Genomic DNA, 13,051 nt, shown 5'->3' with positions numbered 1-13,051 from the left:
GATCACAATAACTCGCTGTGTAATTTTTTTCCTCCCTCATGTCACCTATGTTTTTGTGTCCTCTGGTTACCGACCCTTCTGAAACTGGAAGCAGTTTCTCTTTATTTACTCTATCAAAACCAGTCATGATTTTGAACACCTCTAGCAAATCTCCTCTTAACTTTCTCTGCTCCAAAGAGAACAACCCCAGCTTCTGGATGACACCATTTACTCTGGTAGAAAGTGGTAATGCCGTAAGCAGCAGGTAAAAATCACACCTTATTCTCCCCCACAAACCAATACAATTTGGAAGACCATTAGACGGTAAAACCAGTTAGGAAGAATTTTGTGCCATTTAGCAGAATACTCTATGATCTCCATTAGTATAGGTTTCAATGCTTCTAAAGAGGATTAGTTGTAAAAGAATTCTTATTAAGGCTCACATGGAATTCTACGTATATATTCTGTAAAAGAAAAGACTTGGATTTGTATAGCGCCTTTCACGACCACCCGACGTCCCAAAGCGTTTTACAGCCAATTAAGTACTTTTTGAAGTGTAGTCACTGTTGTAATGTAGGAAATGCAGCAGCCAATTTGCACACAGCAAGCTCCCACAAACAGCAATGTGATGCAGATTGAGGGATAACTATCGGCCAGGACACTCCCCTGCTCTTCTGCAAAATTGCCACACGATCTTTTACGTCCACCCAAGAGAGCAGACGGAGCCTTGGTTTAACGTCTCATCTGAAAGACGGCAGCTCCGACAGTGCAGCACTGGAGTGTCAACCTAGATTTTTGTGCTCAAGTCTCTGGAGTGGGACTTGAACCCAGAACCTTCTGACTCAGGCGAGTGTGCTACCAACTGAGTCACAGCTGACATTTTATTTATTATGTTTTTAAAAATATAAAAGTCAGTGCATCCAACCCCCCACCCCCCCAAAAAAAACCTGAAAATTCCTGTACCTCCGCAATCCTGCCTTTAAAAAAGATGGAGAAATTGTGCAGGACTGACCTACAACAAACGCTAGTTTTATTAGCATCTAACTTCAAGTGAAGCTCCTGGCGTATTATATTCGCACAGCTTAATTTTCTTATTTTGCTCTCCACCTGCTAAACATTTCAGGCCTGAAATCCTAGATTATATCAAATTTTAATGTATTTACTTGTTCTCAGGATGTGGTCAATGCTGGTAAAGCTTCACTTATTGATCATCTCTAGTATCCCCAAGAAGGTAGTAGTGGGCCTTCTACTCAAATTGCTGTAGTCCTTGTGCAGATGGTGCTCTAATAATTGTTTTAGGTAGGGAATGCCAGGATTTCTATCCAGCAACAATGCAGGAATGGTGGTATACATCCAACTCAGGATGGTATGTGACTTGGAACTCATGGACATCTTTGTCACTAAGATTTAGACCACCCGTTCAGCTGCCTCTGCCACTTTCCTCCATTCCCCTAGTCCACCTAGCCTAACCTCCTCCAAGGTTCCCCCTGCCCTAGCCACGAACTCACATCTTTCTCTAGTTTCTCCCCTTATGCCCTTTCCGAGCTCATCGTGTCCATGAGACACACTTCCTGCTCCCTCGGCCCTACTCCCACTAAACTGCTGACCACCCAACTTCCCTTCCTGGCCCCCATGTTAGCTGATATTATTAACGGTTCTCCCTCCTCAGGTACTGTCCCCCTCTCCTTCAAATCTAGTCATCACCCCTCTCCTCAAAAAACCATGCTTGTCCCCCTCCCATTTCTCATCCACATGCTGCCCCTTGACAACATCATCCAAAGACACAGCATTAGTTTCCACATGCACACTGACGATACCCAGCTCTACCTCACCACCACTTCTCTCACCCCCTCCACTGTCTCTAAATTGTCTAACTATTTGTCTGACATCCAATACTGGATGGAGCAGAAATTTCCCCCAACTAAATATTGGGAAGACCGAAGCCATTCAGTCCCCACCATGAACTCCATTCCCTAGCCACCGATTCCATCCCTCTCCTCTGCAACTATCTGAGGCTGAACCAGACTGTTTGCAGCCTTGGTGTCATATCTGATCCCGAGATGAGCTTTTGACCACCTATCACCCCTGTGCTCGCTGACCTACTTTGGCTCTGGGTTAAGCAACATCTCAATTTTAAAATTCCCATCCTTGTTTTCAAATCCCTACATGACTTTTCCCCTCCCTATCTCTGTAACCGCCTCCAGCCTTACAACCCTCAGATATCTGCGCTCCTCCAATTCTGGCCTCTTATCTCCGATTTTAAATCGCGCCACCGTTGGCGGCTGTGCCTTTTGCTGCCAAGGCCCTAAGCTCTGGAATACCCTCCCTTTTCTCCTTCAAGACGCTCCTTAAAACCTAACTCTTTGACAAAGCTTTTGGCCAGCTGCCCAATATCGCCTTACATGGCTCAGTGCCAAATTTTGTTTTATAACACTCCTGTGAAGCACCTTGGGGCATTTTATTACATTAAGGCGCTATATAAATGCAAGTTGTTACTGGTGTTCTCATGAGATAATTAGCTCGTTGGTAGAAGTCTTGGGGCTGGAGAGTGCTGTCAAAATAAGCTTAGTGAGTTTCTGCAATGCATACTGTACATACTGAAGCCACATTGCTCCTGTGGTGGAAGTCCAGTGGCAGGGCCGCCGATCAAGCAACTGCTCTCTCTTGAATGATGCCAAGCTTCTCCATTATTATTACAGCTGCTTCGCATCCCACTCCTGACTCGAGCCTCCTAAATGGTGAAGAGGCTTTGAGGGGGTCACAGAGCATTCCGGTTCCATCCTGCTCTTGTAGCCAGTGTTAACACGGCTGGCCCAGTTAAGCTTCAATGGTGACTTTTTAGGATATTGATGGTCTTGGACTCAGTGTTGGTGGTATTGTTGAAGGTCAGGGGGAGGTGATTGGTCATCTCCAATAAGAAAATGCCCATTGTCTGGCACTTGCGTAGCTCAAATGTTACCTGCCACTTGTCGGCATTTGCCTGGATGTTGTCCAGGTTCTACTGTAGGCTGGCATAGGTTTCATTATCAGAGCATGTGAATGGAGCTGAATATAGAATTGTCAGCCCCACTCCTGATCTTGTGATTGAGGGAAGGTCTGTACACACAGTGTTAGTATTATCTCTATCCGTTTGTTGTATTAGACAACAGATTTATATTCAATTAACTAATGGAACTAATTTCATTTCAGGCAAGAGGTATATAGAACAAGTAAATAGCCATGATAATTTAAAAGAAAACATTTGCTGCAGAACAAACATATATCTTTCTGACTACACTTAGTTATTTTTTTTGGTACTGATGGTATAATACAGACCCAGTAATTTTTTTTTTTTTTTTTTTTAAAAAAAAGCAGAACTCCATATTGGACAACCTTAAAATTCTTGCAGGATAATACAGATTTATAGAAATTGTTGGAATATCTGCATTATATCAAAGGCAGTAAACGGCTCCACAAAGTGGGAAGACCTAAGGCTGTAACTGTGATTATTCTCATTGACATTTTCTGATGTTAATGTTATTGGAGATCACAAGGAAGCAGAAAAAATATGACCAATCTTAACGCCATTCGTACTTAGGTTGGGGACATGATTTTGAATGTAGTTTGCTTTTAAAGTCCTAACGTGTTGTGAATGAAATAATAGAACTGCTGTCAAGCTAAAACTGCATATATTGTTTGGGTCCTTGGAACAAGCCCGACTACTACATGGCTAAGGAATTAAGTAGACAATCATGAAACCCAATGCTTTTATATTCAGTTTAATCATCATTGGTACAAATAAGATACCAACTTCTTCTTTACACTTCCAGTAGAAATGAAAGGTTAATTCATATAAAAAAAGTTTATGTTTGAGGGGGACATTATATTCAATAAATGACTTCATAATGTAGGAGGTGGTAGCTTTCATTGGAAGTGCCTTTGAGAGTCACAGACAAAATGCATTTCTGCAGAATCATTTTCTAAATGGAGATCATCCCCATTATGTTACCACCTCTCACACATTCTTTTTTTACTATTGTTCAACTCTCTATTTACTATTGTTCAACTCTCTACATAAATTTAGCCACAGAAAGCTTCCTGTTAAAGTGTAAACCAGTGATTGACAAAGTGGGTAATCATTAACAAAGTAGTTATTTATTTAAAGAGCATATACTACCCCATAGCCAGATTCCCATTACTGCTACACACCAAACTTCCTTCTTCAGCTATGCCACTCAAATAATTTTAAAGTGGCACCAAGTTCTCACAAGCATCTCCGTGACTGGCTGACCCGTCATGTGTAATTCTGTAGGGCGATAAATGCACTACTCGCTGTGAACTTAGCCTCCTGCACAGGGACCAACAAAAGAATAGTCGCAGAAAAATTCTCAAATAAAGAAAATATTATTGAAAAAAAGTGTTTTCTTCAGCTTGACCCCACACAGCAAACAAATTAGGTATGGGATGGAGGAAATTATTGTGTAGGAAGACAAAAAGCAGTATTTAAATTTGATTTCCCCCCCAAAAATGAAGATTTTGTTTTGAATCATTTTCTTTTCATGCACTTAAATCAGTTAGGAGTCATGTCCAGGATAATAAATATATAGTTACTGGACCGTTAATAGGCTGTTATCATTTCCTATAAGGCTTCAAAATGACATTTTTGATGAATTGTAAAAGGGTATTTTTGGTTTTAAATGTTCTTTTTGTACCAGCTCAACTTCAAAAGGCACGAGACAGATAACCAGGCTGGCCGACTAGGTTCTTCAGTTTGTTTCTCACCATACATGCTGGTGGTTATCAGGATTCTAAAGTGCTTTTTAATCGAGGACATCTAGTTTAAGTTATGAAAGTTATTGCAAAGAGCTAATGGGGAGTGTGGAACTTGTTGTTTTTAAATGGTTTTAAAGTACTAATGAGAAATCAAGTTTTCTATTATTATACTCATTGCACTGATTGAACAATTTTGCTGGAGTTATTGTTGCCTCTTAATAAAGACTATTCAGTAGTTTTCAGACTGAACCGCATGATCTGCCAACATGCTATTTTTTGGCAATTTCAAAGCGATTAGGAGTTATTTGGGGGGTAACCAGACGCTTGCGTCTGCGCTCCCTCGAAGGTCGAACTCCAAACCATCGTCAACACCTTCACCAAAGCGTACGCGAGCATAGGCCTTACACTAAACATCCGTAAGACAAGGTCCTCTACCAACCTGCCCCCACCACACAGTACTGCCCCCCGATTATCAAAATCCACGACAAGGCCTTGGACAACGTGGACCACTTTCCATACCTTGGGAGCCTACTGTCAACAAGGGCAGACATCGACGACGAAGTCCTACACCGCCTTCAGTGTGCCAGTGCAGCCTTCGGAAGAGAGTGTTTGAAGACCAGGACCTCAAACCGGCACTAAGCTCATGGTTTACAGAGCAGCAGTGATACCCACCCTGCTGTATGCCTCAGAGATGTGGACCATGTACAGCAGGCACCTGAAAGCACTGGAGAGGTACCACCAACGCTGCCTCCGCAAGATCCTGCAAATCCATTGGCAGGATAGGCGCACCAACGTCAGTGTTCTTGCTCAGGCCAACATCCCCAGCATCGAAGCTTTGACCACGTTCGATCAGCCCCGATGGGCGGGTCACATTGTCCGCATGCCCGATACGAGACTCCCAAAACAAGCGCTCTACTTGGAGCTCCGGCATGGCAAAAGAGCCCCAGGTGGGCAGAGGAAATGCTTCAAGGACACCCTCAAAGCCTCCTTGAAAAAGTGCAACATCCCCACCGACACCTGGGAATCCCTGGCCCCAAGACCGCACAAAGTGGATGAGAAGCATCCGGGAAGGTGCCGAACACCTCAAGTCTCTTCGCCGGGAGCAAGCGGAAGCTAAGCGCAGGCAGCGCACGTCAACCCAAGCACCCCACCCACCCACCCCACCTGTGACAGAGACTCTAGGTCCCGCATTGGACTCATCAGTCACCCGAGAACTCATTTTTAATGTGGAAGCAAGTCATCTTCGGTTCCGAGGGACTGCCTAAGAAGAAACCACCACCATAACAACAGAAAAAGATAACACTGTTCACATCAGGTAAGCTACATCCTCCGCACGTTGCACAAGTTTCTGATAGTAGGGACTGCAGACTTACCTGTGGAAGCTGACTCTTGATTTGAGCACAAGTAGAAAACATCGGAATAGAGCTCATATCAGAACAGCAATATTTCAAATGATGCAATGCATCAGAGGAACATACATTTAGTATTTTAAACTTAATTCTTTGTACAGCTGGAGTAGTTCGAAACTCCTTTGGCCATTGTACGTTGCAGACAGACCTAAGAGTAAATTCTCCATCCTCCACTGCACATCAGGTAAAAATAAGATGCCCGTATAAGGCTCAATAATTCCTTCAAGTCAATCTCTTTAACAATATTGTAAAACCAGGTGAAATGCTATACTTATGCAGTTAGCAGCATGCATAGTTACAAGTTCTTGGACCAGGGCCTCTGGAGTACAATTACCTGTACCTTTATTGGCTGTAAACCGCTTTGGGACGACCAGAGGTCGTGAAAGGCACTATATAAATGCAAGTCTCTCTTTCTTTCTAAGCATATAGTTGATACGCTTATCAATTACTTCATAAAAGGTGATGAGTCGAAGAAGAGATGATGAGTCGAAAGAAGAGATGAATAAGGCTTTTATTAGCTAAGAAGAGACCATGCTTCTTCGTGAGTGACTGAACAAGTCTGAACGAAACCCACACAGTGGTGGGTGGAGTCAGCTGAGGCATGCCTCCATACACAGCGCCACCCAGAGGTGGCAATATACAATACAGTGGTTTACCACATTCACCCCTTGTTTAATGTGAAGTCCGGCGGGGTGAAGGGTACTACAAGTTAAGTCTATCAGGAGGCCTTGTCTGACGTCCTGATCGTCGTGGTGGCGGCGGTGGTGTTGCAGCATCCGACGTCGGGTCTGGTGTCTGGGTGGTTGGCGAAGATTCCTGGGGCTTTGGCATGCCGTCTGCAGGGGTTGGGTTGGGAGGGGTGGTGGGGGATAACAGTGGTAAGGGGGATAACGGTGGTAAGGGGGATAACGGTGGTAATTCAGGGGTACCCGAGGGTGCGAGATCTCGTATGGAGACCATGTCCTCCCGCCCGTCTGGGTATGTCACCCAGGCATACTGGGGGTTGGCGTGTAGGAGGTGCACCCGCTCGACCAGGGGGTCCGTTTTATGCGTCCTCACGTGCCTCCGCAGTAGGACGGGCCCAGGAGAAGTCAACCATGCCGGTAGCGAGGTTCCCGATGTAGACTTCCGGGGGAAAACGAACATTTTCTCATGAGGGGTCGCATTAGTGGCAGTACAAAGCAGTGACCGAATGGAGTGAAGCGCTGCAGGGAGGACCTCCTGCCAGCGGGAGGTCGGAAGGCCCTTAGATTTTAGTGCTAAGAGGACTGCCTTCCAAACCGTCGCGTTCTCCCTTTCCACCTGGCCGTTCCCCCGGGGGTTGTAACTGGTGGTCCTGCTCGTGGCGATACCTCTTGTTAGCAGGTACTGCCGAAGTTCGTCGCTCATGAACGATGAGCCCCTGTCGCTATGTATATAGCTGGGGAACCCGAACAGAGCGAAGATGTCATTCAGACACTTGATGACCGTGGTACTGGTCATGTCTGGGCAAGGGATGGCAAAGGGGAAACGGGAGTACTCATCAACTATGTTGAGGAAGTACACATTGCGGTCAGCGGAGGGGAGGGGCCCTTTAAAATCGACGCTCAGGCGTTCGAAGGGGCGGGTGGCCTTGATCAGGCTTGCTCTGTCCGGCCTATAGAAGTGCGGTTTGCACTCGGCGCAGATTTGGCAGCTCTTGGTCATGGTCCTGACCTCCTCGATGGAGTAGGGCAGGTTACGGGATTTGATAAAATGGAAAAACCTGGTGACCCCCGGGTGGCAGAGGTCATTGTGGAGGGACTGCAGCCTATCACTCTGCGCGTTGGCGCATGTACCACGTGATAGGGCATCTGGGGGCTCATTGAGTTTCCCTGGCCGATACAAGATATCATAATTGTAGGTGGAGAGTTCGATTCTCCACCTCAAGATCTTGTCGTTCTTGATTTTACCCCTCTGCTTATTATTAAACATAAAAGCTACTGAACGCTGGTCAGTGAGCAGGGTAAATCGTTTCCCGGCCAGGTAATGCCTCCAGTGACGCACCGCTTCTACAATAGCCTGGGCCTCCTTTTCGACGGAGGAGTGTCTCGTCTCGGGGCCCTGGAGGGTCCTTGAGAAAAAGGCCACGGGTCTGCCCGCCTGGTTAAGGGTCGCGGCTAGGGCGAAGTCGGAGGCATCGCTCTCCACTTGGAAGGGGATGGACTCATCCACCGCGTGCATTGCGGCCTTCGCGATATCGTTCTTGATAAGAGTGAAGGCTGCACACGCCTCTGGTGTCAGGGGGAAGGAGGTGGCTTTGATGAGGGGCCTGGCTTTGTCTGCATAGAGGGGCACCCACTGGGCGTAGTAGGAGAAAAACCCCAGGCATCTCTTCAGTGCTTTTTGGCAGTGGGGAAGGGGTAGCTCCATTAGGGGGCGCATTCTGTCGGGGTCGGGCCCGATGACTCCGTTCTCCACCACGCAGCCGAGGATGGCCAGGCGCTTGGTGTGAAACATACATTTTTCCTTATTGTACGTTAGGTTCAGCCGTTGGGCCGTACGGAGGAAATTTGCTAGATTAACGTCGTGGTCCTGCTGGTCGTAGCCGCAGATGGTGACGTTATCCAAATAGGGGAAGGTTGCCCGCAGCGCGTTCTGGTCAACCATTCGGTCCATCTCCCTTTGGAAGACCGAAACCCCGTTGGTGACGCCGAAGGGGACCCTAAGGAAGTGGTAGAGGCGGCCGTTTGCCTCGAAGGCAGTATACTGGCGGTCCTCATGGCGGATGGGCAGCTGGTGGTACGCTGACTTAAGGTCGATGGTGGAGAATACTTTGTATTGCGCAATCTGATTGACCATATCAGATATGCGAGGGAGGGGGTACGCGTCCAGCTGGGTGTACCGGTTTATGGTTTGGCTGTAGTCGATTACCATGCGGCGTTTTGCAGTGGTTTTAACGACTACAACCTGGGCTCGCCAGGGGCTAGTGCTACCTTCGATAATGCCCTCCTTCAAGAGCCGCTCCACCTCAGAGCTGATAAAAGCTCTGTCCCCGGCACTGTACCGCCTGCTTTTGGTAGCGATGGGTTTACAGTCGCGGGTGAGGTTAGCGAACAGGGGAGGGGGGGGGACTTTTAATGTGGAAAGGCTGCAGGTGGTTTGCAGCGGGCGATTTAAAAGTTGTTGGTTGCAGACTGTGAGTGGGGGGAGGGGTCCACCGTATGCTAGTGTGACACTCTTAAGGTGGCACTGAAAATCCAACCCTAGCAGGACGGCAGCGCAAAGACGGGGCAGGACTAACAGTTTAAATTTTTGATATTCAGTGCCCCCTACTGACAGGGTCACCACACAGTAGCCGCTGATGTCCATTGACTGGGACTTGGACGCCATAGAAATGCGATGGTGCGTTGGCAGAATCGTGAGGGAGTGGCTACGTACCGTGTCCGGGTGGACGAAACTCTCTGTGCTCCCGCTGTCGATCAGGCAACTGGTGGCGCGGCCGTTTACCGCGATATCCATCATGGAGCTGGATAGATGGTGAGGGTGGCCTTGATCCAGCGTCACGGAGGCCAGTATGTGGCTTAGTGAGTCACTATAGTCATCCGCCGAGACGGTGGTCGGTTCCGGTGACGAAATGGCGGTTGAGTGCGTTGGATACGATGGCGGCGGATGCCATGCGGCCGGGGGTACACAAAATGGCGGATAAGATGGCTGCTCCCACGGCCCGCACGCTGCGCTGCTGGCTGGCTTCCCCTTGCAGGCGTTAGCGTAATGGCCTTTCTTCCCGCAGCCCGAGCAGGTAGCTGTCTTAGCTGGGCAGTGCGCTCTGGGATGTTTTAACTGGCCACAGAAATAGCATTTTTGGGCCTGGTTACTGGGCATCGAAGCAGTTCTTACCGGAGGCTGCTGTCTCGGTTGGGTCGCTGCAGCGGTTGGTGCCGGGGGCGGCGGTCCCGTGTCCCACGGTTTCGATTGCCATGTCTCGGCGCCGTTACGGGGGTATGCCTCGAGGTTTCGGTGGGCCTCCTCTAACGAGAGCGCAAGGGCAATGGCCGTCTTCAGGTCGGGTTCCTTGCTTTCTAGCAGTCTCTGCCGGGTGTGGTCTGACTGGAGGCCCCTGACGAAGGCATCACAGGCGAGTCCCTGCGCGTGCTCCACAGCCGTTACCGCTTTACAATCGCAGTCTCTGCAGAGTGCCAGTAGCGCCCGTGCAAATGCCCCTACCGATTCTCCCGGTTGCTGCCTGCGGGATCCCAAGAGGTGTCGGGCGTAAATTGTGTTCACTGGGCGCGTATATTGCCCTTTTAGTAGCTCGAGGGCCGCCACGTACGTATTAGAGTCCCGGATTAGCATATATACTTGATGGCTCACCTGGGCGGTCAAAATTTTCAGTTTGTGATCCTCCTCTGTAACCTGTGAGATTGCGAGGAAGGATTCAAAGCAGCTCAGCCAGTGTTCAAACTTGGCTGATGCACCCACATCTTGAGGGTCGAGGTCCAGGCGTGGTGGTCTGAGGGCTCTCAGCAATGTCTGCTGTATCCGTTGCTGTTGTTGCTCCTCAGGTGTCGCCATTTAACTTTTAGCTAATAAAATTGATACGCTTATCAATTACTTCATAAAAGGTGATGAGTCGAAGAAGAGATGATGAGTCGAAAGAAGAGATGAATAAGGCTTTTATTAGCTAAGAAGAGACCATGCTTCTTCGTGAGTGACTGAACAAGTCTGAACGAAACCCACACAGTGGTGGGTGGAGTCAGCTGAGGCATGCCTCCATACACAGCGCCACCCAGAGGTGGCAATATACAATACAGTGGTTTACCACAATAGTACCACTTATTGTGAAAGCTGCAAAGTGATAAATCAGCAATGCTGCAGTAAAGAAGTTTTGAAATACAGCTTGAGGCCAATAAAGAACCAAAAACATAAAACAGTAACCACCATTAAAAATAAAGTTAGAAGTTAGCAACTTTCTTTCAACAGACTCTCTCAATACTTTGGTTGAAATTAACTAAAACAAAAACACATCCGATGAGCAGGAAAAATAGCTGCCAAAGTATTTCTTTTTACGGAAAATTACTATTTTAGGTATTTACTCATAGAATCACACGGCACAGCAGGAGGCCATTCGGCCCACAGTGCCTGTGCCGGCTCGCTGGAAGAGCCATCCAATTAGTCCCACATCCCTGCTCTTTCCCCATAGCCCTGCAAATTCAAAGTTGTTCAATTTATTTTTTTTAAAAGAACTCAATTCAAATAAAAAAGCAGAAAACCACGAATATTGAGAGGATGTGTAAGAATTTAACTAATTCACCTGCCGCAGGATTTAACTGGAAGCTTTTCAGCATTAGTAAATGGAAGGGGAGGAGGGAAAAAACTTTTAAAGGCAGCGTTTAAAAGGTCTTAGTTTCGTCAGCAGAGCCACATGCAGCGACAGAGCAGCGTTTGCTGGAGGTCAGCAAGTGCCGTTGCTCGGCTGAGTGAGGCGAGTGTCCTTCCTGGACAAGGAAGCCCCGCAAACCCCGGTAAGTATTCCCATAAAAAGTGTGCACTCACCTTGCCGTCAGAGTCGCTGCCCTGAAGCAGTTGGTACTTTTTCCCAGAGAAGACGAGGGAAACTTTTTGGAAGAACTTGGGAATTCGCGTGTTCGTCATGGTGACACTGTTCTCTCTCTCTATTTTGTTTTTGGTGGTTTCAGTCAGGGATTTGCCTGAGACAACGTGACGAAACTAAGCGGAGAGTTGGGTTAGATGTGTCTTTAAATGATTGAGCGAGTTGCTCTGCTGTGGCCACTCCTCCTCCTCCTCCTACCCCCAGGTAAACACACCTGTCCATTCGGCGAAGTGGAAACAAAGTTGTATTTTAGGGTTATTGCCACGTATTTTTATTTGTACTCCACAAACAGGTCGCGCCTGTTTTAAATTTAAAAAAAATAAGTCAGATAAGCATTGTGCTTCTTTCTGATTGAACCAATAAAGATGTCGCTGGGGTAACCCTCCCAGTGTCACCAATTAGTAATGCAGAATCTGCAAGTCTGAGCAGGCGCCACTGATCTAATCTTCTGAAGGTGAAGTTCCTAACTGGCACCAGGTCGCCTTCACCCATCCATCACCCCTGTGCTCGCTGACCTACGTTGGCTCCTGGTCCAACACTGCGTCAAATTTAAAATTCTCATCCTTGTTTTCAAATCCCTCCCTATCTCTGTCACCTCCTCCAGCCCCACAACCTTCCGAGAACTCTGCATTCCTCCAATTCTGGCCTCTTGTGCATTCCCGATTTCCTTTGCCCCTTCATTAGCAACTGTGCCTTCTGCTGTCTAAATCCCAAGCTCTGGCATTCCCTCGCTAAACCTCTTCTTCCCCTCCTCTAAAGGAGGAAAGACTTGCATTTATATAGCACCTTTAACGATCTCAGGACATCCCAAAGCGCTTTACAGCCAATGAAGTATTTTTGAAGTACAGTCACTGTTGTAATGTAGGAAATGCAGCAGCCAATTGCACACAGCAAACTCCCACAAAAAGCAATGTGATAATGACCAGATAATCTGCTTTTTTATGTTGATTGAGGGATTAAATATAAGCCAGGACATCGGGGATAATTCCCCTGCTCTTCTTTGAAATAATGCCATGTGATCTTTTCCATCCACCTGAGAGAGCAGACGGGTCCTTGGTTTAACGTCTCATCCAAAAGACAGCACCTTTGACAGTGCAGCACTGGAGTGTGGACCTAGATTTTTGTGCTCAAGTCTCTGGAGTGGGACTTGAACCCACAACCTTCTGACTCAGAGACAAGGGTGCTACCACTGGGCCACAGCTGACACAAGATCATTCTTAAAATTGCTACTTTAACCAAGTTTTTGGTCGCCTGTCCTCAAGTTTCCTTTGGTTCAATGCTAATATTTGTCTGATTGTGCTCCTATGAAGCACCATGGGATGTTTTATTACATTAAAGG

At 47.3% G+C, this 13,051-nt stretch overlaps 1 protein-coding gene across 1 annotated transcript in view; it reads right to left on the bottom strand.

Annotated features, from left to right (window-relative positions):
* The window catches only part of LOC147116673 (calcium-transporting ATPase type 2C member 2-like), a 132,583-nt gene extending 120,622 nt beyond the window's left edge, over positions 1 to 11,961 (bottom strand). The window contains exon 1 of the mRNA XM_085991775.1: positions 11,655 to 11,961. Within this exon, the coding sequence (XP_085847901.1) occupies positions 11,655 to 11,753 (99 nt within the window). The 5' untranslated portion in view covers positions 11,754 to 11,961. The remainder of the gene's footprint in view (positions 1 to 11,654) is intronic.
* Between the last annotated feature and the right edge of the window lie 1,090 nt (positions 11,962 to 13,051).

This window comes from Somniosus microcephalus, chromosome 6, assembly GCF_052327205.1.
Source record: "Somniosus microcephalus isolate GS21.2 chromosome 6, FLI_Smic_1.0, whole genome shotgun sequence".
NCBI lineage: Eukaryota > Metazoa > Chordata > Chondrichthyes > Squaliformes > Somniosidae > Somniosus > Somniosus microcephalus.
This window is presented reverse-complemented; position numbering and strand designations above follow the sequence as displayed.